The 24,994-nt window shown below is 45.2% G+C and overlaps 1 protein-coding gene across 4 annotated transcripts in view; it reads right to left on the bottom strand.

Annotated features, from left to right (window-relative positions):
• The window catches only part of PEX5 (peroxisomal biogenesis factor 5), a 672,311-nt gene that overhangs the window by 100,128 nt on the left and 547,189 nt on the right, over nt 1-24,994 (bottom strand). For all 4 annotated transcript variants that reach the window (XM_044062012.1, XM_044062007.1, XM_044062008.1 and 1 more), the window contains one exon: nt 3,766-3,931. In XM_044062012.1, the coding sequence (XP_043917947.1) occupies nt 3,766-3,931 (166 nt within the window). The remainder of the gene's footprint in view (nt 1-3,765; nt 3,932-24,994) is intronic.

Here is a 24,994-nt window from a genome sequence, read left to right as displayed (position 1 = left end):
TATTGAATAGAAGGGGGCCTAGAACTGAACCATGAGGGACACCTGTGGGAGTTTTGAAAAAAGGGGAGGTGGCTTTTTTCCATCTGACTGCTTGTTGCCTGTTTGAGAGGTAACTGGTAAACCAGTTAATAGAGGAGTGGGATAGATTTACTTTGGAGAGTTTGGTGAAAAGAAGGTTACGAGAGATAGTGTTGATTGCCTTAGAGAGATCAAGGTGGAGAGCGGACACGATGTGGCCAGTGTCACGGGCCTTATTAATGGTTTCTAGGAAGGAGAGGAGAGCTGTGGTGGTGCTGTGGCTGGGTCTGAAACCATGTTGAGTAGGTGTTAGAAGTTGGTTGTTTATGAGTTAAGGTAGAAGTTGTAGATGGATGCATTTTTCGAGAAGTTTAGAACTGGGGGATAAGACAGAGATAAGTCGAAAGTTTGTGATATTATTGTTATTACCACCTTTATGGAGTGGAATAATAAAGGCCTTTTTCCAGAGCTGGGGAACTTGACATTCAACAATAGATCAATTTATAAGAATGCAGATGGGAAGAGCTATGCCTTCTGTGGCAACTTTTAAGAACTATGCGGGTATATCATCAGGGGCATTGGAGCAGGGTTTCAATGTTAGTAGAAGTTTTTTTATGATGGCTGTAGGGATGGGGTTGAAGGAGAAAGGAGGAGGTTGGGAGCAGGAGATGCTAGGGGAGGGAGGGTTAGGTGGAAATAAGGGTGGGGAAGCCGAATGGGAAGTGAAGGATGATGTAAGTTTACTTATGGAAGCGATAAAGAAAGTGTTAAATTGGGTGGCTAAGTCCAAGTTAGAGGCACCTGGATCGGGGCAGGGGTTTTCTTTTTTGCCAGGGTTGAGAAGGGAGGAGATTCCATGCCAGAATTTTTTGGGGTTGGTGTTATGGTTGGTTTGGAGTGTAGAGAAGTAGGCTTTACGGTCTGAGATAATAAGTTTTTTTTACTTTGTTACGAAGCGTTTTAAATTCATTAAGGGTAATAATAGTTTTATTTCTGGAGTAGCATTTCCAGGCTTTATCCAGGAATCGCATGGCTAGTAAGGTATTTTTGGATAGCCAAGGTACAGGATTGCTTCTTATGCATTTTGTTTTCAGAGGGGCAAAGGAGTCAAGCAAGTTGAGGAAAGTTGAGTTAAAGTAGGTAACAGCATTTTCTAAGGGAAGGGTTTTTAGTGGGTTCCAGGTCATTTTTTTAGTGTATTTGAGAATGTGCTAGGATTAAAGTTTTTTAGACAGTGAGTGAAGGTGTAGGTATGAGTTAGTTGTATGGAGGAGGGAAGACGGTGGGAAAAATTAGAGAAGTGGTCGCCTAATGGGTCGGACAGAGTGCCACTATCAGAGATGTAATGTGGATGAGAAACTAGAATCCGGTCCAGGGTGCTTCCAGTACGGAAGTCAGCTGAGTGAACTTGCACAAGTTTATATTAAGTGAGTTTGTAGGAGATTGAATTGTTGACCAGTTAATATTAACATCACCCAGGATTACGGTTTCATTACTGATGTTGTTGGAGAACCAGGAGAGAATATCTTCAAGGGTTGAGATACTGTCAACAGGAGGGATATAAAGGGAGACTATGCAAATAAGTTTATGTTTGTTTATATGAAGTAGGGCTGGAATTAGTTCTGCCTTGCCAAATTTGGGAATAGCTTTGGTATAGGGGGTAACTAAGTGGGAGGATGAGTAGAGGAGAGCGACTCCCCCTCTTTTTTGTGCGTTCTATCTTTCCTAATTATGGAGTAGTTGGGTGGTGTTAGTTCAGAGTCTTTTATATGGGGTTTGAGCCAGGTTGCTGAGATGGCCAGAATATCGGGTTGGTTATGGAGAAGCTAGGCATGGAGGTTAGAAATTTTGTTGCATATGCTCTGAACATTCAGAGCTGAGAAACAGAGGGGTTTACTAGTTGTGGGAGGAGGAGGAGGAGGATGGGATTGGGAGGTTGAGATGTGTGGGGGAGAAGGGCCAGGGTTTGGGTGAATGTCGCCGAAGAGAAGGATAGAGATGAGATGGTAGAAGAGCTATTTGAGTTGGCTGGTATGTAATCTATGACATGTAAGCTTTAAGGGGATGTGGCTAATACAGATGTGAGTAGAGTTTTTGGGGTTAGGTAAGAGTTTGTAGGTAAGAGCAAATTATTATTATTGAAGGGGTAGAGACTGGGTGACATGCAGGCTGAGGAATATATATGCATAATGGAGATTGGGTTAGTTGTATGAGATGGGGGTGGGTGATTTGCACCGAGAGGTTGTGTGAGATAGGTTAGGTAAGATATGGTAATAAGTAGCAGTATTTGAGTTAGAAGTGAAAGAGGTTTGGTAGACATGACGACTATTCAGGATATAATGGGGAGTGAGTAGATATTAGTAAAAATTTAAAGTACGAGTTTGGGTACCTGAGAAGGTAATACGAATAGTTTGTGTTAATGTTGTAGGAAGTTTTGGCATAGGAGGGGTGGATTATAATGTTACATATTCAATGTTAGAAGTTATGTATGAGATGTTTGGGGTGTTTACTGGGTAGTTGCTACTGTGTGTGAGTGCAAATGTATTGTAGATAGGTAGTAATTTGTAATAGGAGGAGTTAGTTATAATTACGTAAGCAGATTTGGTGATTTGAACTCTGGTGGGTGTGGCTTGGTTAAGTTTAAATTACAGGTATTGGGGGGCAGGGAGCGGAGAGGAGTGAGCCCGAGCATAGCGAGGGGGAACGGAGCGGGATCAGCCAAGATCCAAGCAAAGACAATTTGTGTTTAAGAAACAATCAGAACTGACCAAGGACTGCTCTGAAGCTGTAAGTCATTTCTTAACCATTTCACAGGTGGAAGAACAGGATACGCTTGTATCAGTGTGCCACTGTGGTCTCAATTTAAATTAACAAACACACATTATTTGATCAGTTATGGATACTATTTGCTAACAGAAGGGACTAAAAGAGAAATGGAAGATGAGTGTGAGTGTGTGTATGTGGGGGGGGGGGGGGGGGCTGCTTACAAGCCAAAGCAGAGTGCTCTCCATGGGATAATGAATATTAGCTCAAACAGGTAGACACATACACAAAGTTAACTGTAGCTGTTTGTGTTTGCAGACAGTTCAGACCCAGACTGCACTTTTTGTATAACAATGTATCCACCGGTCGGATAAAGGATAAAGGTGGTACAGCAGCTGAATACTTAGAGTGGTGTTAGGTTGGAGAGACACTGAGCTCTTCATGGGGCCTTTAGCAGGGTGGTTGTAGTTTTAAAAATGTTTTGTTGCTACCAATGCTGGGAAAAACCTGAAACAGTAGAAACAGTTAAATACTACCTAAAGCTAGCCTAGCCTAATCACTACATATCTAACTTATCTACAACAATAAAGCTGGGGTAAAGGAATAGGTGACAGAAACACAAACCACATCAAAAGGATACACCAAAGCAGAGCTGGAGACCTACCTTGCTGTACTGGAAGGCAACAAATGAGATCTGGCGGTAGCTATAGAGAGATAGCAAGGTACTACAAGTAGAGGAGGTGAAGCTTGGGGGCTGAAGTCTTCAAAAATAGCATGTATCAGATCCGATAACCCACAGTTTGAAGCAGGATGGAAAAGAGAACATAGGATCTCATGGCAATGCAAGCATGTTCCAGCAAAGAATTATAAATGACACGATCTGCCTTATTTGTATGAAGAAACAAATGTATACATGTGCCATGGTGGGCTTATGCAAATAATACTATGTACACAAGATGGTGTTAAAAACAAACAAAAACTTACATTGGGGCGAACACTGAGTGCTGCATTGAAACAGTCCACTGCTTTATCAAATTCAGCACTCAGATTGAAGAGTACACCAAGGCCACATTGTACATCAGGATCTATCTCAGACGTATTGCTTTGTACTGCTTCAAGGAAGAGCTCCTTCACTTCTGCAAAAAGGGAACTGTTAAAAAAAGGCAAGTTGATGTTAATAACCTTGTCTGTTTCAGTAACAGTGGGGAAAAGGAACAGTTACAAACAAGTAACAGCAGAATATGTCTAATGGCAATCTGTGAAAAGAGAAATGCACACTGTATGGATTACTGCCAGAATATACACTACAAGCCTATTTTATTAAGGAATATATTCAAACAAAAATGCCTTATTCAAAATGATCCATTAATTTATGCAGCAATATTTCAGCATATGCATTCTGGAGTTGTAGATAGCAGTGGTGTTATTTAACATTTAAGTCACCAGAAAAAAAATGCAATAAACTGCAGTTTAGCGAGGTACTACACCATATAACTGGATCTTTCAGACACCTCTCTAGTAGCATGGATTTAATATCTGCATCTGTCAGGACATTGTGTAACTAAACTTTTTCTACGTCCTCCATGAAACCCTCACTGGCCCACATGCAGGCAAGGTAAAACTGCAGGCAGTTTTTGACCCTCAGAGAGGTAAAGGGAAGGTACAAACTTCTCTCCACTTCTTTACTGATGGTCATTCATGGTCTGACACACACACACACACACTCACTCACTCACTCACTCACTCACTCACTCACTCACTCACTCACTCACTCACTCACTCACTCACTCACTCACTCACTCACTCACTCAGCCATTTACAGTGTCACAGACATCTTTTCCTCACCAGAGGAAAAAATTATTCTAACAGGGATTACATTTACTGACCTGAGCACAGTGTTTGACAGCACACATCACAGAACACTCGTCAGTAAATTACATAGCTTAAATCTGCAGCAATACAATTAACTGGGTCACAAACTTTCTGGAATTTATAATCTCTCCAGTTGTCTGTATTCTGTCGCATAGATTTTTCTTCATACAAAATTACATTGCATCTTTGATAGATCCTGTCAGAGGCACCCTTTATGCAGACATTACTTTTCTCAGACCTAGTTCTTCCACTAAAAACTTCTGAATTTCCTTCAGAATAATATTAACACTGTTTACAATAGGTTTTTAACTCCTGCAACACTGCTAAGACCAAACTCATGCTGCTCACCACTCTCCAGAAGCTCTTCAAATACCAACCCTTCCCCTACATGGTCCAGACAGTTCCGAACTGTCCCAGATCACACCATAATATTTGGTCTTACTCTTGATGTGCGTAAACTTCATGGCACATACAGAAGCACTGGCCCAAGGCCTACTTCACAATCGCCAGTCATCCAACCCTTAAGGCCTGTCATGCCCATACAGTATTCTGTCTAAGAACAGGGCTAGAGGATACACTCCTTCCTACCACACTACACTACACTATTCTAAAATGCATTCACACACTACAAACCCTTGCAAAAATAATCAGTAGCTTTACACAGCTAGCACTCCAAGATAAATATCACTGTACTTCATATACTCAGCCATCCGTCTCCAAGCGACACTAGATCCATCTTCCTCCTCTCTAATTTTGCATTGAAATTGCATCACAATGACTACTGCCCTTCCTTGATGGCTATGCTGAATCCTCACCATACCTTGCAAGAACACAAAATGATGACCACCATTACACTATAATGACCATCTTCTTTTAAAAGCTATTGTTAAGAAAGAAAGAAAAAAAAAACTTCTGTAATCAGCTCCCCTCTGAAATGTGCAACTCAAGAAACACCTCCAAAGTCATATGGGTGCATCTGCTCTGATAACAGATCAAATATGAATTATTCATGACAGTTTCTTTTATTTTTTAAGCAACAAAGTGAAAAAATTGCCCAACTATTTTTGTAAATACACATAAATTTATACAAAAATATAAAAATGTTGATATACATAATTATGCTCTAAAAGTTAAACGTTCTTAGTAATAACACACATCCCTACTAACCTCAGCTGAAGAATGTATCATATGCTGTAAATACTAGCTCACTAGTACATTTTATGAGATCTTTTACTCATTGAAGGGAGTATGTAAGAGATATGTCTCTATTAACCAACAAATGAAACATACTTTGCATGACAGCTGCCTTTTCTACTTGATATTCTGTATTTTTAATACTATACGCAATAATTATGTGTATTTTGGAACCGATTGGGAAACTGGGTTCAACAAACAGTTAAGACCTAAAGAACTATAAGAGACTTTTTAAGATGAAAAAAATAATCACAGAGGAATCAATTTAGTAGGATTAGAACACACCTCTGAATGGGCAGACATTCCCTTCATGCCTAAACTAGAATGATCTTCCCTTCCAAGCAGATAACCAGTCACGTTACATTCAGTCAGAAAGTACAGTTGTGTACACTTACCATAAATGTAGATGTTCGAGTGTATTCACTGTTGCAGTCACCACATTTGGGTTATCTGCTTGCAGTAGCCCTCAGTCGGCCTGATTATCAAAGTCTTGGGTCCTGCGTTGGTTGCTGTCTCATCTTCCGTGACGTCAGGGGTATAAAGCATGCAGCCAACGCCATTACATCAGTTTTTCTTGCCCCAGATATCAGGTGCCCCCCTTAATGGGAAGCAATTATATATATATATATATATATATATATATATATATATATATATATATATATAAGATATATATATATATATATATATATATATACAAGGTTATACCTACAACAAATAAGCAAATACACCAAAAAGCTTTTAAGTATAATAAAAGAGAATAGAGGTATAGCCAAAAGAAGTCAGGGGGCTGGAGGGAGGGTAACCAGGACTGCAACATTTATGGTAAGTGTACACAACTGTACTATGTTCTTCGTGTTTCGCTGTTGCAGTCATCACATTTGGGTAGATTCCCAAAGCTTAGGATGGGAGGAGGAATTTAGATAGCATTAGGACCAGCTATAAGGCCCTGCAAGACTGCAGTGGCAAAGCCAGCTCTGGATTTAGAGAAAAATGGCAAATGGTAATGCCTGGTGAAAGTATGTACAGAACTCCAGGTAGCAGCTTCTAGGATGTCTCTGGTAGGGACACCTCTGAGAAAGGCTGTAGAGGTAGATGCAGCCCTGGCTGAATGGGGTCTAATCCCCTGTGGGATAGGTTTTCCATGGTGCTTATAGAAGAAATGAATGCAATGGCCTAACCATTTAGAAATGGTTTGCTTTGAAACAGCCGTCCCATCTGCCCTGCAGCAAATGCCACCAGCAGTTGTTCAGATTTCCTTTGAGGTTTAGTCCTGTCCAAGTAAAATCTAAGTTGTCTGTGCACATCTAAGGAGTGCAGTATCCGTTCCCCTTTGTTCTGTGGATTAGAAAAGAAGGTTGGCAAATGAATGGACTGATTAAAAGCCACAGTGGATGCCACCTTGGGCATGAAAGAGGGATTGGTACTGAGGGACACCCTGTCCGCATGAAAGATGATGAAAGGCTCCACTGCCATAAGGGACTGTAATTCACATACCCTTCTTGCTGAAGTGATTGCTAAAAGGAAAACTGTTTTCCAAGAAAGGAATTTTAACTCTGCAGTTGCAGGTGGCTCAAAAGGAGGAACAGTGAGTTTTTCCAATACAAAGTTAAGGTCCCAGGCTGGAGTTTGGGCTCTCCTGGGAGGTTTTAAGTTTTTGGCCCCTCTGAGGAACTGCTTGAGCAGTGGATGAGAAAAGATGGGTGGTTCTGTGTTGTAATGAGTTGAAATGGCTGAGGCGTGAATTTTGATGGAGGAAAAGGCAAGGCCCTTGTGAAGCATCTCAGTTAAGTATTGAAGAATCTGAAGTAAATTGGGCACTGCTGTGGCCATCCCTTGAGTTTGGTTCCAGGCGCAGAATCTTTTTCATTTTTCAGCATAAGACTTTCTAGCACTAGGCCTTCTTGCCTCCAAAATGACATCCAACACTTGTTTACTGAGGGATGGTAATGGAGAGATTAGGTAATTAGCCAGGCTGCCGGGTTCAGGGTTTGAAGCTGGGGGTGCAGAATCTGGCTCTCCTGCTGAGACAGTAGGGTAGGGGTCTGAGGCAGGTGCCATGGGGCCAGCTGTGACACACTGCGCAAGAGGGGGTACCAGTGTTGGCGTGGCCAGTCTGGTGCAATCAGTATCATCCTTGGTTTGTCCTGTTTGATCTTTAGTAGTACTCTGGAGAGGAGAGGCAGAGGAGGAAAGGCATAAACTGATAGATTTTTCCAGCTGAAGGACAGAGCATCCACTTTCCAAGCTTGTTTATGAGGAGTCCTGGTAGTTCTGGAGGGAGGCAAACAGGTCTATATCTGGGCTCCCCCATTTGTTGATCAACATGTTGAAAGTCTATGGTTCCAGTTTCCCCTCGTGTGAGTCCATGAGATTTCTGCTTAGTTCATCTGCCAGTGTATTTCATTTTCCTGGCAGGAATTGAGCCTGTAGATGCACTTGGTAGCTCAAGGCTGTTCCACAGAGCCATGGCTAGTCTGCAGAGGTGGTAGGAATGGGTACCCCGCTGCTTGTTTATGCACCACATAACAGTGGTGTTGTCCGTCTTTACCATTAATTGTCCTGGAAGAATGTGGTCCTTGAAGGCTGTCAGAGCATACTGTACGTTTGGCTTTGGTTCCATTTGCCCTAAATGCACTTCCCTGCCAGGTGAGCCCCGCATGCATAGCCTGATGCGTCTGTTGTTAGGGTTTGGGCGGCAGGGGGTAGAGTGAATGGTAGTCCCTTGTTTTGGTGGCAGGCTTCTGCCCACCAAAGCAATTCTAACCGTAGGCAAGGTATGATAGCAATCATTGCTCCTAGATCCTGAGAATGTTGACACCATAGGCTTTTTAGATACCACTGTAGTTTCCTCATATGCAGTCTTGCATATGGAATTAGTAGAATGCATGAGGCCATGAACCGCAAGGCTTGCAGTATTTGCCTTGCAGATAGCAGGGTTTTTGTGGCCACTAGTTTGAAGTAAGTTGTCAAATGAATTTGTTTCTCTGGCGTGAGGAAAGCCATCTGGGAAGTTGTGTTCAAGCATGCGCCCAGGAATATAATTTGTTGACAGGGTAACAGATGTGATTTCTTTTCTTTATGGAGTACCTCAGACAAGTTAACACCTTTTGTCCAAATGCCAGATGATTCAGAAGTATGTCCTGTCTTTCTGCCTGAATTAGACAATCGTCCAGGTATGGGTATATTCGAATATTTCTTTGCCTGCAAAATGCAATGACTGGAGCTAGGCACTTTGTGAATACCCTGGGTGCAGTAGATAAGCCAAAGGGCAGTGCAGAGAAAGTACAGTTTTGTACCTACCATAAATGTAGATGTTCGAGGGCTATTACAGCTGCAGTAATCACATATGGGTTTTCAGCCGTCAGGCGGTCCCTCGGTCGGCCGAATTCCAAAGTCTTGGTCCGGCGTCGGTTGTTGCCGCGTACTCTTCTGACGTCAGGAAGGCTAGAGTATATAAGACACAGCCGACGCCATCTTCTTCAGTCTTTCTTGCCCCAGATGTCAGGTGCCCCCAGAAGGAAGGCAATACATAAATAAATCTAATCCATAAAAGTAAGCAAATAATACATAGCAGGATAACCCAGTCAGCAGGTATGAAGAGGTATTCAGACCCCAAGGTCTTACCAAGTGGGGAAGGAGGGTGGGAAACCTGTACTGCAGCTGTAATAGCCCTCGAACATCTACATTTATGGTGGGTACAAAACTGTACTATGTTCATCGTGCATTACAGCTGCAGTAATCACATATGGGTAGAATCCCAAAGCTATGCATAGGGTGGTAGGTACTATATGGAACTGGGTTGAGCTAGAATGCCCTGCAAAACTGCAGTGGCAAAGCCTGCTCTTGTTCTGGAGTATAAAGGCAGATGGTAGTGTTTTGTGAAGGTATGTACAGAACTCCAAGTGGCTGCCTCCAAGATATCTTTAGTAGGCACTCCTCTGAGGAAGGCTGTAGAGGTGGCTGTGGCCCTAGTGGAGTGAAGTCTGATACCAGTAGGGACAAGCTTTCCATGATAGGAATAACAAAAGCGTATGCAGTGACCAATCCACTTGGAAATGGTCTGTTTGGTAACAGGTTTCCCTTGACCCCCCACAGCATAGGAAACGAGGAGTTGATCTGATTTTCTGAAGGATTTGGTTCTGTCCAAGTAATAACGTAGCTGCCTATGGATGTCTAAAGAATGTAGCAGCCTTTCCCCTTTGTTTTGAGGGTTAGGGTAAAAGGTAGGAAGGTGTATGGCCTGGTTTAAGGCTACCCTAGATACCACTTTAGGCATAAAGGAAGGGTTGGTACGAAGGGTAACCCTGTCCTGATGGAAGATGAGGAATGGCTGCACCGCCATGAGGGCCTGTAACTCAGAAACTCTACGAGCTGAAGTGATGGCCAGTAGAAAAGCTGTTTTCCAGGACAAATATTGTAATTCTGTTGAAGCAGCAGGTTCAAAGGGAGGTAATGTCAATTTTTCTAGTACGTAGTTAAGGTCCCAAGCTGGCACTGGCTGTTTCCTTGGAGGTCTTATGTTCTTAGCCCCTCTGAGGAACTGTCGTAGGAGTGGGTGTGAGAATAAAGGAGGATCCATGCTGAATTCTGCAGAGATTGCTGAGGCATGTATTTTGATTGAGGAAAATGAAAGTCCATTGCTCAAAAGTTCAGCTAGGTACTGCAAAATCTGAGGTAGGTTCAATTTTCTAGGGTCCTGCCCTCGTTTTTCATTCCAACAGCAAAACCGCTTCCATTTTGCGGAGTAAGCTTTTCTAGTAGATGGTCTTCTGGCCTCCAAAATGACATCCTCCACCTCTTTGGAGAGTAGAGCCTGATGTGATGCTAAGGAATTTTCCATGCAGCGAGACTGAGAGTTTTCAGCTGACTGTGAAGGGTTTTGAAATTGTTCTGCGTCAGCAGTAGAGGTGTTAGAGGCAGGGGCCACGGAGGAGTGTGTGTTAGGCTCCTCAGGAGTGGATACCAGTGTTGTCTCGGCCAGTCTGGAGCAATCAGTATCATCCTCGGCTTGTCTGTTCTTACTTTCAGAAGTACCTTGGGCAGAAGAGGTAGAGGTGGGAATGCATAAACTGACCAAGTTGTCCATGTGAAGGAGAGAGTGTCCACTTTCCAGGCCTTTGGGTGGAAGGTCCTTGAGCAAAACCTTTTTAATTGATGGTTTCTGTGGGAGGCAAAAAGATCTATATCTGGCCTCCCCCACGCTTGAACAATCTCTGTAAACACCTGTGGATGTAGCTTTCATTCGTGAGGATCTGTCATATGTCTGCTCAGAGTGTCTGCCAGTGTGTTTTCCATTCCTGGCAGGTACTGTGCTTGAAGTTCTATTTGTCTTTCCAGAGCCAGGTTCCAAAGAGTCATGGCTAGTCTGCACAAGGGGTATGAATGGGTTCCTCCTTGTTTGTTTATGTACCACATTACTGTGGTGTTGTCTGTTCTTATGAGCAGTTGTCCTGGATGCAGGAATTCTCTGAACGCTGAGATTGCATTTATTACTGCCATCATTTCTTTTGATTGATGTGAAGGTGCTTTTCTTTTTGGGGCCATCTGCCCTGAATGCACCTGTCCTTCATGTGCGCTCCCCAGGCGTAGTCTGAAGCGTCTGTGGTTATGACTTGTGTAGCTTGAGGCTTGCAGAATGGGAGGCCTGTGTTTACTTGGCATGCTTGGGCCCACCATATGAATTCCTTTTGAAGACAGGGAATTATTGGAATCACTGCTTCCAAGCTGTGACTGTGTTGAGACCATAGATTTTTTAGGTACCATTGAAGTTTCCTCATGTGCAGCTTTGCGCATGGGATTAGAAGAATGCAAGATGCCATGAATCCCAGAGCCTGCAGGGTTTTCCTTGCAGTAAGCCTGGTACTTTTTGCAAGCATTTTGAAGTACTGAGATAATTGCCCTTGTTTTTCTGGCGTAAGGTAGGCCATCTGGGTGTTTGTGTCCAAGTTGGCACCCAGGAAGGTTATTTTCTGAGAGGGTGTTAGCTTTGATTTCTCCTTGTTGATGGTGTATCCCAGAGAAAGCAGTAACCGTGTCACATATGCCAGGTGTTTCAGAAGTATGTGTTTGCTGTCCGCTTGGATCAGGCAGTCGTCCAGATAAGGGTAAATTTGTATCCCTTGATGTCTGCAGTATGCAATCACTGATGCCAGGCACTTGGTGAATACTCTGGGCGCAGTAGATAAGCCAAAGGGCAATGCAGAGAATTGATAGTGGTTTGAACCTGCAAGAAATCTGAGGTATCTTCTGCAACTTTGTCTGATTGGGACATGCAGGTATGCCTCCTTGAGGTCCAATGTTACCAGCCAGAACCCCTTGCCCAGCATGGGAAGGAGTTGCTGTAATGTGAGCATCTTGAATTTTGGCACGAGAAGAAATGTGTTTAGGATGGATAAGTCCAGTATGGGTCTCCAGTCGCTTCCTTTTCTTGGCACCAGGAAAAGCCTTGAATAAAAACCTTGTGCTTGTTGGTGCGTAGGTACCTTTTGTATAGCCCTCATGTTTAGGAGCTTTGTAATTTGTAGTTGTGCCTCTACCCTTTGATTTTGTGGTAGATTTGGCATGCCTCTCATTTTTGGAAGAGTGTGAAAATGGAATCTGTAGCCTCTGTTTATAATGTCCAGAATCCATCTGTCTGTTGTGACAATATGCCAATTGTTTGCAAGTAGTGCCAGTTTCCCTCCCAAAGGTGCTGCCAGTTGAATTTTGCTTGGCATGGAAATGAGAGAGTCATTGAGTCTGCTTCCTGTACTGCTGTGCACTGTCGTCACCACCTCTTGGTGCTGGAGATTGCCATTGTCTGCCTCTATAGGGCCCTTGGGCTTGTCCTCTGCCCCTTCCGCGTCTGTATCTGCCTCTTTGGGGCTTGTCAGTGGTGGGAAAGGACCAGTTTTTTGAAGGCCAATTCCTGCTGAACCGTGGTGGTTGGACCTGTAAGAAAGCTTTGACAGTTTGCATAGATTTTGCTTTTTCTTCCATTTTACGTAATATATCCTCAGCATTAGTACCGAAAAGAACATCCTTATGTAAAGGTGCATCCAGAATTTTTGCTTTCACATGGTCTGGCAGATTTTGTTCCCTAAGCCATGCATGTCTGCGAATGACTGATCCGGTAGCGGCCGCTCTGCTGGAGGCCTCTAGGGTATCATAACCACATTGTAAAGTGTGCTTACCCACTTGCTCTGCACTATGCATCATATCCTGCAACTCTTTTATATCTGGTTGTTCAGGTTGTGACATTTTGGTCTTTAATTGTGATAACAGGAATTGTTGATATTTAATCATATGAAACTGGCAGTTTAAGGCCCTCATGGCTAGGGTGGCCGAGGTATAAACCTTCTTACCCCACCTTTCTAGAGATCTAGATTCCCTTTCCGCAGGAAGTGGATTCTTGGCCGTGGAGGCCTCAATTCCTTTAGGGCCTTGAGAAATAGTTTCAGGGTCTGCATTATGGCCTTTGTAGAGGAACTGATGAGAATTAGGTACTCTGTAATACCTATCCGGCTTAACTGGTGCAGGAGGCAGAGAATCAGGATTAAGGCAAGCCTCCGAGTAAACATCATCCAATACCTCCAAAACAGGAGGAATAGCCAAATGTCTATGCTGAGGTAACCAGAGAAATTCCCTAAGCCTTTTCTTGGAGTCTGAAAAGTCTTGGCCTTCCCAGTGGAAGTGCTCTCTCAAAGAGTGTAAGGTTTCCCCAAAAGAGAAATCCTCTGGGGGGGATACAGAAGGAATAGACTGCTCTGCATCCGAATCCTCGAAAGGGGAATAAGAGTGTTCTTCAGCATCAGAATGTTCTGATAAAATGGATCCCTGGTCAGAAGAAGGAGAATCCTCCTCTACTCTGGGTCTCTTGTCCGGAGGGGCCTGGGAGCCTCTGATAAGAGTGATAAGGTCCTCAGCCATTTTAAGCATGTGCTTCTTAGGCATGGGCCCAGATGATGGGCCTTGTGTAGCCGGCCTAGTATGGTGCCTGGCTGTTTTGGATTTAGTGAAGGCCTTGATAGAGAAAGATGATGAAGGCCTAAATACACCATGGGTGGATGTAGATCTATCCACATTGGTAGGCTCGACATATGCAGGGGCTTCGGTTGTAGTCTGGGAAAGGGCCGAAGAACCAGCGGTCTCAGGTACAGAAGACCCCGCTGAGGGAGTGACGTCGGTAGTCAGGGACTGCAAAGGCGTCTCACTGAGAACCGGACCACGTGGAGCCTGTTTCGGCGTGGTGTCGGTGGAGACCGCGGTCCTCGTCTGGCGGTCCTTTTCTTTGCGTTTTTTAGTCAAAGCGGTAGTCGGAGTATCCGACGACATTTTATAATTAAACGCTTTACCAAAAAAGTGCTGGGCGAACTCCGCCCGACGCTTGATAGTGCGTTTATTGAAGGTAGCACAAAAGCGACAGCCCGAGACGTCGTGGTCTGGGCCCAAACAAGGTATGCAAAGGGAATGGAAATCCTTATGCGGTATTTGCTTCCCACAAGAAATACAATTATTAACTTTTTCTGACATCCGTCTGAGGCAAGAAAAGATTCCCCAACGGGGTACTTAGCTTTAATGAAGACTTCGGTTCCAAAATTTTTCGTAATTCAGGAGCTGGCCGACCGGCACTTGCGAACTGCTTCTGCTTCGGGCACCGCGCGGCAAAAAAGACTGAAGAAGATGGCGTCGGCTGTGTCTTATATACTCTAGCCTTCCTGACGTCAGAAGAGTACGCGACAACAACCGACGCCGGACCAAGACTTTGGAATTCGGCCGACCGAGGGACCGCCTGACGGCTGAAAACCCATATGTGATTACTGCAGCTGTAATGCACGATGAACATCTGATAGTGCATGCAGCCTGCTTTGAAGCGTAGGTATTTTCTGCATGATTCCCTGATTATTATGTGCGGGTCGGCTTCCTTTAAATCCAGTGTTGCCAACCAGGCATCTTTGCCCATCATGGGAAGCAACTGGTGAAGAGTTAGCATCTTGAATTTTGGAATCACCAAAAAGGTGTTTAGGACAGACAGGTCCAGGACAGGATGCCATGAGTTGTCTTTTCTGGGTACCAGGAAAAGTCTTGAGTAGAAACCTTGTCCCTTTTCCTCTTCTGGTACAGTCTGAATAGCCTTTACTCTTAAAAGAGAGAGTACTTGCTTTTGAGCTTCTGCCCACTGATTTGGGTGTAGATCTGGCCAACAGTTTGGGGTTGGTAACATGTGGAAGTGAAATCTGTATCCTTGGGAAACTATGTTTAAAACCCATTTGTCCTGGGTAATGAGTTCCCAATTTTTTGCTTGCAGAGCAATCTTTCCCCCTAAAGGAGCAGTCAGTTGAGAAGTGCTTGGAAGTTTTAAAGTTTTCATTGAGACAGCTTACAATAGGGGGGAGTCTTACTACTCCATAATTTGGAAGTGGGAGCCCCCCACTGCTTAGTCCTGTGCGTACCCTGGGACTGAAGCCTGGGTGTTCTGCTGGTTCTGGGTTTGAACTGAGAAAGCCTGGTAGAGGCAGGAAAGGACCAATTTTTGAGGGCCACTGCCTACTAAATCTAGGAGGCTGCACTTGTAAGAAATCTTTAATAGTTTGCATAGATTTGGCTTTTTCCTCCATCTTTTTAAGAACGTCTTCTGCTTTGTTGCCAAACAGGTGGTCCTGATTTAAGGGAGCATCCAACAATTTAGTTTTAACATGATCTGGCAAAGATTTCTCCTTAAGCCAAGCATGCCTCCTCTTAAGTACAGACCTGGTGACAGCAGCCCTGCAAGATGCCTCTAGTGAATCAAAACCACATTTCAAAGGATGCTTTCCAACCTGTTCAGCAGAATGCATTAAATCCTGTAAATCCTTATTTTCAGCACAATCAGGAATCAACATCATTTTCTGTTTAAGCAATCCAATAATATGCTGCTGATACTTTAACATACGAAACTGGCAATTTAAGGCCCTGATGGCCTAGGTTGCAGAGGTGTATACCTTCTTGCCCCATCTATCCAAGGCCCTGGAATCTCTATCAGAGGGGGTAGGATTTTTGGCAGTAGTAGCCTTAATGCACTTGGGTGCCTGTGAAATGGTCTCAGGATCTGCAGTAGGATTTTTAAAAAGGAACTTGTGAGTATCAGGAACCCTGTAATATCTATCAGGTTTTCTGGGAGCAGGAGGTAAAGAGTCAGGGGCCAAGCTAGATTCCGAAAAGGCATCATCAACAATGTCTAGTACAAGAGGGATAGCGAAAAGCCTGTGCTGGGGCAGTAGTAAGAAGTCCCTCAGCCTCTTTTTAGAAACAGAATAATCCTGGCTTTCTCAACGAAAATGTTCCCTAAGAGTATGCAAGGTTTCACCAAAAGAGAAATCCTCATGGGGGAAAGCAGAGGGAATAAAGTCCTCTGCATCAGAATCCTCATAGGTAGATAAGGGTAAATCCTGGTCATCAGAGGAAACAGAAATTTCAGAATCCTGGTCAGAAGTATCATAAGCAAATTCAGTCTTAGGTCTCTTAGAGGGGGAAGGTTGGCTTCCCCTGATTAAAGTAATAAGGTCTTCAGCCATTCTTATCATTTGTTTTTTAGGCATAGAGGCCTGACCATGCGGTCTGGGCGTCGGCTTCCTAGGCATGGTTCGAGTTTTAGGCCTAGAAGAAGAAGATGGCGTTGGTTTAATATGCAAGTTAGCAGACCTGAATACACCTTCAGAAGCTGGTGCCTGCACAGCGGCTCTGGACCCATCCAAGGTAGAGACATACGCGGGTCCCACAGTTGAAGCATCTCGCGGCATACCAGACTCTGAATGGGTCTAAGTAGAGGCCTGTGAATCTGAAGTAGCAGGTATCAGGGGCTGCGAAAGCACCTGAGTACCGACGAACTAGCACCTAGCTTAGGAGAAGCGTTGTCGGCAGCTTTGGACCTAGGCGGTCTCTGTCTTTATCTTTGCGTGTTTTCGGAATGTCAGTAGTCAGGTGGCTTACCGAAGACATATCTGGATAACTGAACAGACTACCAAAATATTTAGAAGCGAAAATGTACCGACGACAAATAGTTTGTGGTTTAAATAAGGTACAAAACCGACAGTGAGGTACGTCGTGGTCAGGGCCTAGGCAAGGAATACGTACGAATGAAAATCTTTGAGGTATTTGCTTTCCACAAGAAATACAATTATCGACTTTTACTGACATCGGTTTAGAGCAAGAAAAAGTTTCCCCAACAGGGTACTTAGCTTTAGTTGAAGACTTCGGTTCTGAAACTCGAAAATGAAAATTTCAGGAGTCGGCCGACCAGCACTTGCGATCTGCTTCGGGAACTGCATGGCAAGAAAGACTGATGTAATGGCGTCGGCTGCATGTTTTATACCCCTGACTACCTGACATCACGGAAGATGAGACAGCAACCGATGCAGGTCACAAGACTTTGATAATCAGGCTGACTGAGGGCTACTGCAAGCAGATAACCCAAATGTGATGACTGCAACAGTGAAACACGAAGAACATCTAGTAGTGCCTAACTGCCAGTACAGTGATAACCCTTTTACTACCTCCAGCCAGCTATGTGCCACAAATCGGTGATGCCCTGACTGTACCCTTGATGACTAGGGTTCAATCAGCAGACAAGGCAGTGAAGGAATAAAGCAGAAAGAATGGAAGTGAATGGCAGATGTCAACTTACCCAAATGAGATGGAGGAGAATGGCACTTACCATTAAATGACCGCCAAGGTGGTAGCCGGGTGGTACAAAATCAAGACATGGTTGACAGTGATTGGCTACCTACAAAGCACAGTGCACTCTATAACTGCGGACTATGTCTGTGTTTTCAGTCTGGTTCTGTAGACCTTTGGTACTCGGGGGCAGAGACACTTCTGGCTGAACCTGCAGTTTGTAAAAGAGAAAGCCAGTCCAAGCACAGGTGTTGGCTTACTAGGTCCTGACTTTTTTTGCCTTCCACTGCTGGCCAATACAACAGAGTAGTGCAGAAAGGTAAAATCTCTTTCTAAACGGAAGCCACCTCCACAATGTGAAGTAGGGAGTGTTAAGTGGTTGTGCAGGACAGAGGTAACAGAAAAGTTAATTGGGGGATGGACAAGCTACATTGTGATGGCTGGAAAAAAAAATATATATATATATACATTTTATATTGCCACTTCTGGTTATTTTGTAGATCAGTTTCCTCCCTTAGCTATCTTAGAAAAGTGATGACCTTTCTCTTCCTCTCCCATTCTCAAACTTCATCCAAACTTTTATTTGATTCATTTTAAATGATTAAACTATTCCTCAGATATGGTAAGGCGAAACGTGTGACAAAGTGGTCAAACCAAACTAGAAAAACACCAAAAAACACTCTGAGACAAGTCCCTTGAACGTAGAGTGTACCAAATAGTGAATCTTTGTAACAATTCTGTCTTGGAATCGATTGTTGTTTTAAATGATTTTATGAATAAAGGAACTTTCACACAATCGGTGTTACAAAGATTCACTATTTGGTACACTCTTCATTCAAGGGACTTGTCTCAGAGTGGTTTTTGGTGTTATACCTCAGATATGTAAACAACGTTTCTCTGTTCTTTCCAGTCTATCTTACAATGAATTTCTGCCAAAATACAGAAAAAAAGCTTATATCCTGTCTTGTGATGTTCAGCTCAATCCAGGACCACCAAATGTAAATATAAGTAATTCTAACCTGTCGTAGTACTTGTAATATACTCTGCGGCCTCAGTTTAGAACATAATGCCCAAAGTATATGCAATACTTACCACACCTTCACAACTGGCTCTCTCACTACAAGCCTGACATACAAGCTGTTAATGAAACAAAAATTAGAGATACAGAGATATTCCTTTCCCCACAAAATCAAGAAGTGGTTGACGGTGATTGGCTACCTACAAAGCACAGTGTGTTCTATAACTGGGGACTATGGTTGTGTTTTCAGCCTGGTTCTGTAGACGCCATGGGTACAGTCTTCATATAACAAAAAAAAAAAACTGGTTAGAGATGTAGTTGTTATTCTTACTTGTATTTTGCTCATTGCTCCCCTTCCAGCTGCTAACTTTACACAAAGGGATTCTAACTGCAAAACTGAACTCTGCAAAGAGCAAGGTGACAGTGGTATTACATTCCTTCAGGCTAACAAGGGCATTAATGAAGACACCTTTTACTATCTGCCACATCAAAAACAAACTGGTAGTCATGTTGGACTTCACTATTGACAGGAAGTCAACTTCTGATAACTTTTAGTTATGTACTTACCATAACTACGGATGTATGGGATCCATCTCGCCTACATTCATAACTGATGGGCTCGGAGCCGATCCATCGGCTCCGACTCGGTCAACTAATACACTAGAACGAAGTCTCTTATTGGCTGGGCTACTCCCTATCCCAGGATGCACTACACCTGCTTCCCCAGATCTTGTTTGTTCGCTTTCATACATCCATGCAAACACAGAAAAACTAGTAGTCACTACAACCAACTAAAGTTCTTCAAGAGAAGATCTCCAAATGGAACTACATCTCCTCTAAATCCGAATGGAAGGGGGAAGGAGGGTGGGTACTTATGAATGTAGGCGAGATGGATCCCATACATCCGAAGTTATGGTAAGTACATAACTAAAAGATGTAATGGGATCCTATCTCGCCTACATTCATAACTGATGGGACAGCGTCCCTAGCACCTAAATCGGGTGGCTCATTGGAAAACACTCCTGAGAACTGTGGAACCAAAGGAAGCCCTGCCTCGAGAAACCACATCCAATTTGTAATGAGAAATGAAAGTGTGCGGAGAAGTCCAGGTAGCCGCAGCACAAATATCATCTATTGATAATTTGGAGTGAAAAGCTACAGAAGTAGCTATTGCCCTGGTGGAATGAGCCTTGACTGGAAAGGGAAGCTCTTTGTTAGCCTGTGAATAAATGAAAGAGATACAATCTTTAATCCATTTAGCTATGGAGGTTTTAGCTACTGGTTGACCCAACTTGTTTATTGCAAAGGAAACAAACAGTTGATTTGATTTCCGCGTCTGAGCGGTTCTATTCAAGTAAAAACGCAGTTGTCTATGGACGTCCAATTGATGCAAGATATATTCTGCGTTATTAGAGAACTCTGGAAAAAACACAGGGAGCTCTATAGTTTGTTGAATACAGAAAGAAGAGGCTACCTTTGGTAAAAAGGAGGGGTTTAATTTCAAGGACACTCTATGTTTGTGAAAAATCAAATAGGGAGGATCAGAACAAAGAGCTTGAAGTTCTGAAACCCGCCTGGCGGAAGTTATGGCCACTAAAAAGGCCGTTTTCCAGGACAGAAATTTCAAATCGCAGGTAGCAGCTGGTTCGAAAGGGCGGGTAGTTAGGGCAGCAAGAACCATATTCAAGTCCCAAGGGGGGACAGGGTGAGATATTGGAGGCCTAAGGAGCCATGCTCCTTTAAGGAAAGCCTTACAAAGTTTATGAGACATCAATGAAGGTTCAAAGGAAGCATGAAAATTAGAGATAGCTGCTAGCTGAACCTTAATGGTAGAAACTGAAGAGCCCAACTGAAAAAGGGAGGCCAGGAAATTCAGAACCTCCGATACTGGTGCAGTAAGGGGGTCTATACCTCGTTCCTGAGCCCAGAAGGCGAACCTTTTCCATTTGCTGGAATAAAGTTTGACAGTGGAAGGTTTATAAGAAGAAGACAATATGTGGATCACGTCCGGAGAAAGAGAATCGTCTCGGACTAAGGATGGAAGTGGAGTAACCATGCCGCCAACTTCAAAGACCTGAGAGACGGGTGAAGCCGTCCTGACTGATGAGTCAACAGGTCTGGCACCGGGTCCAGAAACCATGGACCTTCTACCGCATGCCTCTGTAGGAAAGGGAACCAAACTTGACGAGGCCAGTGCGGGGCAATCAAAATCATCTCGCTCTCCAGGTAAATGGCCTTCTGTATCACCCTCGGTAGGAGGGGAACCGGAGGGAAGGCATAAAGAAGACCGGGGGGCCAAATGTGGGTCAGAGCGTCCCTGGGAATCTGTCCCTGGGAGGGGAACAGCGTGAAGAACTCTCTGCATTTCGCATTGTGAGGACTGGCAAACAGATTGCAGCAAGGGAAGCCCCATTTGGCGAAGATTTTCGCAGCTACTCTCTGGTTGAGGGACCACTCGTGGGGTAAGAGAATGGTTCTGCTTAATCTGTCCGCAATCACATTGGATTTCCCCGGTATGTGCGTTGCCATTAGAAAGCGGTTGGTAGCTACCGCCCAGTGCCAAAGTCTCATGGCTTCTCTGCACAGTGGGTAAGATCTGGTTCCACCTTGCTTGTTTATATACCAAACTACCAACATGTTGTCGGATAGGATAGCAATCGGACCATGCGGGAGAGCGAGATGGAGAGCTTGCAGCACCAAGAGTACCGCTCTCATTTCCAGGATATTGATATGCAAATGCGTTTCCTGGATTTGCCATGTGCCTTGGACCGACCTGTCCAGGTAATGACCCCCCCACCCTACCTGGGAGGCGTCCGTAGTCACAGTGGCAACGGGAGGTTGAGGAATAAAGGGTCGCCCCTGGTCGAGATTGGATTGGAGGAGCCACCAACGCAGATCCCGACGGCAACTCTCCGTGATCATGACTAAATGGTTCAAGGGAAGTTCCTGATAGGACCATTGAACCGACAGGAGCCATTGTAATATTCGCATGTGAAGTCTGGCTAAAGGGACTAAGAGTATGGTTGACGCCATCGAACCCAACAGTTGTAGAATCCAATGGGCCGGAGCTCTTGATAGGGGGAGACAGGATTTGACTTGGTTTTGTAGAACCTGAATTCTTGCTGCCGGTAAAAAGGTGCGCATCCTTTTTGTGTCTAAGTCTGCGCCTATAAAAGTAATACGCTGAGATGGCTGTAGTACAGATTTTTGCCAATTGAACGTAATCCCCAAGAAACGGCCCAAGGTGAAAGTGGCGTTGAGCGCCTGGAATAGTAGATGCTCGGAGGTGGCAGTAAGGAGCCAGTCGTCTAGCTATGGAAACACTTGGAATCCTAGACTCCTCAGGTGAGCAGTCACCACTGCCAGACACTTGGTGAACACCCTGGGGGCTGTGGTGAGACCAAAGGGCAGTGCTCGGAATTGGAAATGACTGACTCCAGGCGAGCGTAAGTGTCTCCTGGACTCTTGAGCTATCGGAATGTGATAGTAAGCGTCCTGGAGATCTATGGAGCACATCCATGCATCTTTCTCCAGCAATGGAAGAATGGATTGAAGGGTGACCATTCGGAATTTGGACTTTTGCACAAAACGATTCAATGAACTGAGGTCCAAAATGGGCCTGAAGTCCCCTGTCTTTTTTGGTACCAAAAATAATCTTGAGTAAGTTCCTGATCCGATCTGGTCGGTGGGGACAGGCTGGATGGCTCCTTTTTCTAGCAGCTTTGAAACCTCTATTGCTGCCTGATCCCGCTGACTGGGTGGTACGTCCGGGATTTCCCTTAAGGAAAGGGGGGGCTTGTTGAAGGGGATGATATAACCTCCGGTAATAATGAGAAGGACCCAGTGATCGCTTGTTATGGATTCCCAAGCTTGTGGGTGCGCCAAGACCGACCCCGACTGGCTCGGAGCTGCACAGTCGGGCAACAACTCAGGACGCTGGTTGTATGAAGAACCACGAAAGGAATCGCGGTCTCCAGAGTTACGGGGGCCTCTGCCACCTCTGGGGCGGCGTCTTCCAGAATCCCCCCCCCCCCTGCCTCTGGAGGGGGAATCACTGGGTGAAGTAGGGAAAGACTTCTGAGATTTTCTGAACCACATTTTCCCTCCTCTCTGAGCCTTGGGGTAAGGCCTAGAAGGAGCGGAAAAACGGGCCCCAACGGCAGTCAAAGTCTTGCCCTCCTGCTCGCACCAAGTTAGTGTGTCCTTCACCTTGGGTCCAAACAAAGATGACCCATCAAAGGGGGCATCGGCGAAAGAAGACTTGAAGGCCTCCGCAAATGAACACAAGCGTAACCAGGCGTGACTCCTGAGGGCAACGCCCGTTCCCGCTGCTCTACTCGCCCCTTCGGCCGCATACGAAATGAGCCTCATGGACGAGTTCACGATGGATAACAAGGTAGTCATCTGGGCGCCAACAGCCGGGGCCAGCGCCTCAGGTAGATTACCAGTGAGGGAGTCATTTAGCTCTTTAAGGAGGTCCCTTTGGAGCCTGGTAAAATGACATAAATAATTCAGAGACCGTAAGGTAAAAGCCGCTGAAGACAGGGTACGCTTCCCGTACCTATCCATGCTCCTGGAATCCTTATTAGGAGGGTGGACAGACGTTGAAGCCTCTGCCACGTCCTGCTGTGTGGCAGAAGCCACCACCATAGCATCTACTGGAACACCTTTCGTCAGAAATTCCTTCTGGGGGGGGGCTGAAAGAAACTTATTGGGTCTCGCAGGCACCGGTTCCACAGAATCTGGATGTTCCCACGCCCTTCGAGAAATCAAATCAAGGAGTTCATCGAAGGGCGGAGACACCCAGAAGGTGGAGGGCTGAGCCCCGAAGGCCTTGAGGAAGACTGACTCCTCAGCTGAAGGGGTTTTGGCCTGCCAATCTCCTCTCTGTCTCAGAATCTCCAGGATATCTGAGAAAGAGATATCATCCGAAGATGATTTGGGGTACCCTTCCGCGTCATCGAGGTCAGTATCCGATGTAACAGACTCATCTTGGGAGTCCACGTGCTTCCTCTTGCACAATTTCTTCCGTGGGGGCTCGTCCGAAGCAGTTTCGGACGGACCCCCCGGAAGAAGGGAACCCCCGATGGGGGTATCCTCAGACCCTGGGGCCCCGCTGCCGGGAGACTGCAACACAACAGAAGCACCAGTCTCCAGATCTAGGGACGGTGAGGTAAAAGCCTGCTGAGCCGGCAAAGGCATGGCCAGCACGCTCCTCATGGCCTCAAAGGCCGGACCTCCAGACTCCATGGAGATCACTGGTCTAGAGGCCACGATGGCACTGGGAATTCCAGCAGCCGATGCTCCGAGGGGAAGACTAGGCACCGAAGCACCCAGCCCCAAAGTGTTCCCCTCGGGCCCGACTGAGGAAGTCCCAGTACCAAACCCTGAACCCGAGGACAGGGTAGGAACCATAGTCGGAGCCGACAGACCTCGAAGGGGTCTCGGCTCCGACCGTATGGCTCCGCATGGCTCCACCATCACCGACTCCAACGGCTCCGAGGAGGTTGGAGGAGGAATCGAATGTGTCGGAGGGATCGGCTCCGAAGCCAACTGGGCTGGAGCCGAGACCATTTGAGCAAAAACTGGAGACTGGAAAAGCCTCTGTATCACCCTATCCAGATCCTGATCAGACAGTTTCGAAGATTTAGAAGAGGTAGACAGACGAGAAGACTTTCCTCTCGGCTCCGAGAGAGTAGGGGACCGGCTCCGAAAAGGCTCCAACACTATCGGCGCTGGTTCCACCACAGCATGGACCACTATCGGCGCCGAAGGAGCTTTCTTCGGAGCCGAGGGGGAAGAGTCTGAGCTGCACACCTCCACCGACTCCGAAGCCATTGGAACCGATGGAGGTGATTCGCCTCTCGATACTCCAACCTGCGGCTCCGAAACTAATGGAGCCGAGGAAAGAGGTATCGAGGCAGACCCTTCGACCCTCGGCCCCAAAGTCAGTGGAGCCGAGGAAGAAGAGGTCGACTTTTGCTTTTTAGCAGTCTGTTCCGACGGACTTGTCGGAGCCGACGATCTTTTCTTTTTGGATGTAACAGGAGGCTCTAAAGCTTCTTCAAAGGATGGCTTAATAAGACCCTTCAAGATGAGTTTATTTTTGCGCTCTTGAAGAACCCTAGAGGAGAAAGCATGACAGACACTACATGTCTCCTGTAGATGTTTAGGCCCCAAACAGTACACGCAAATCGAATGACTGTCTGTAATAGACATTTTGTAATTGCACCGAGTGCATTTCTTAAATCCTGACTTCTGCTCTTTTGACATAATGTAGAGATATGACAAGCAATATAACTGACAAGGTTTGCGCCAACTGCAGAGCGCGAGAAACAAGGCACGAGCTCTTGAGAGGAAGATTTACCTCACAAGAGAACACAGTGAACACACACAACACCACAAAAAACAACGGTCCAAAGCCCTCTAATTTAAACGGGCTTAGCCCGAAGAAAAAATAAAATTAACACCAACTCTCAAAAAATAGGGCAAAGG

Source organism: Protopterus annectens, chromosome 2.part1 (assembly GCF_019279795.1).
Source record: "Protopterus annectens isolate FY-2018-M chromosome 2.part1, PAN1.0, whole genome shotgun sequence".
Taxonomy (NCBI): Eukaryota; Metazoa; Chordata; order Ceratodontiformes; family Protopteridae; genus Protopterus; species Protopterus annectens.
Note: the sequence above shows the minus strand (reverse complement) of the source record. Positions and strands in the feature narration are given on the sequence as shown.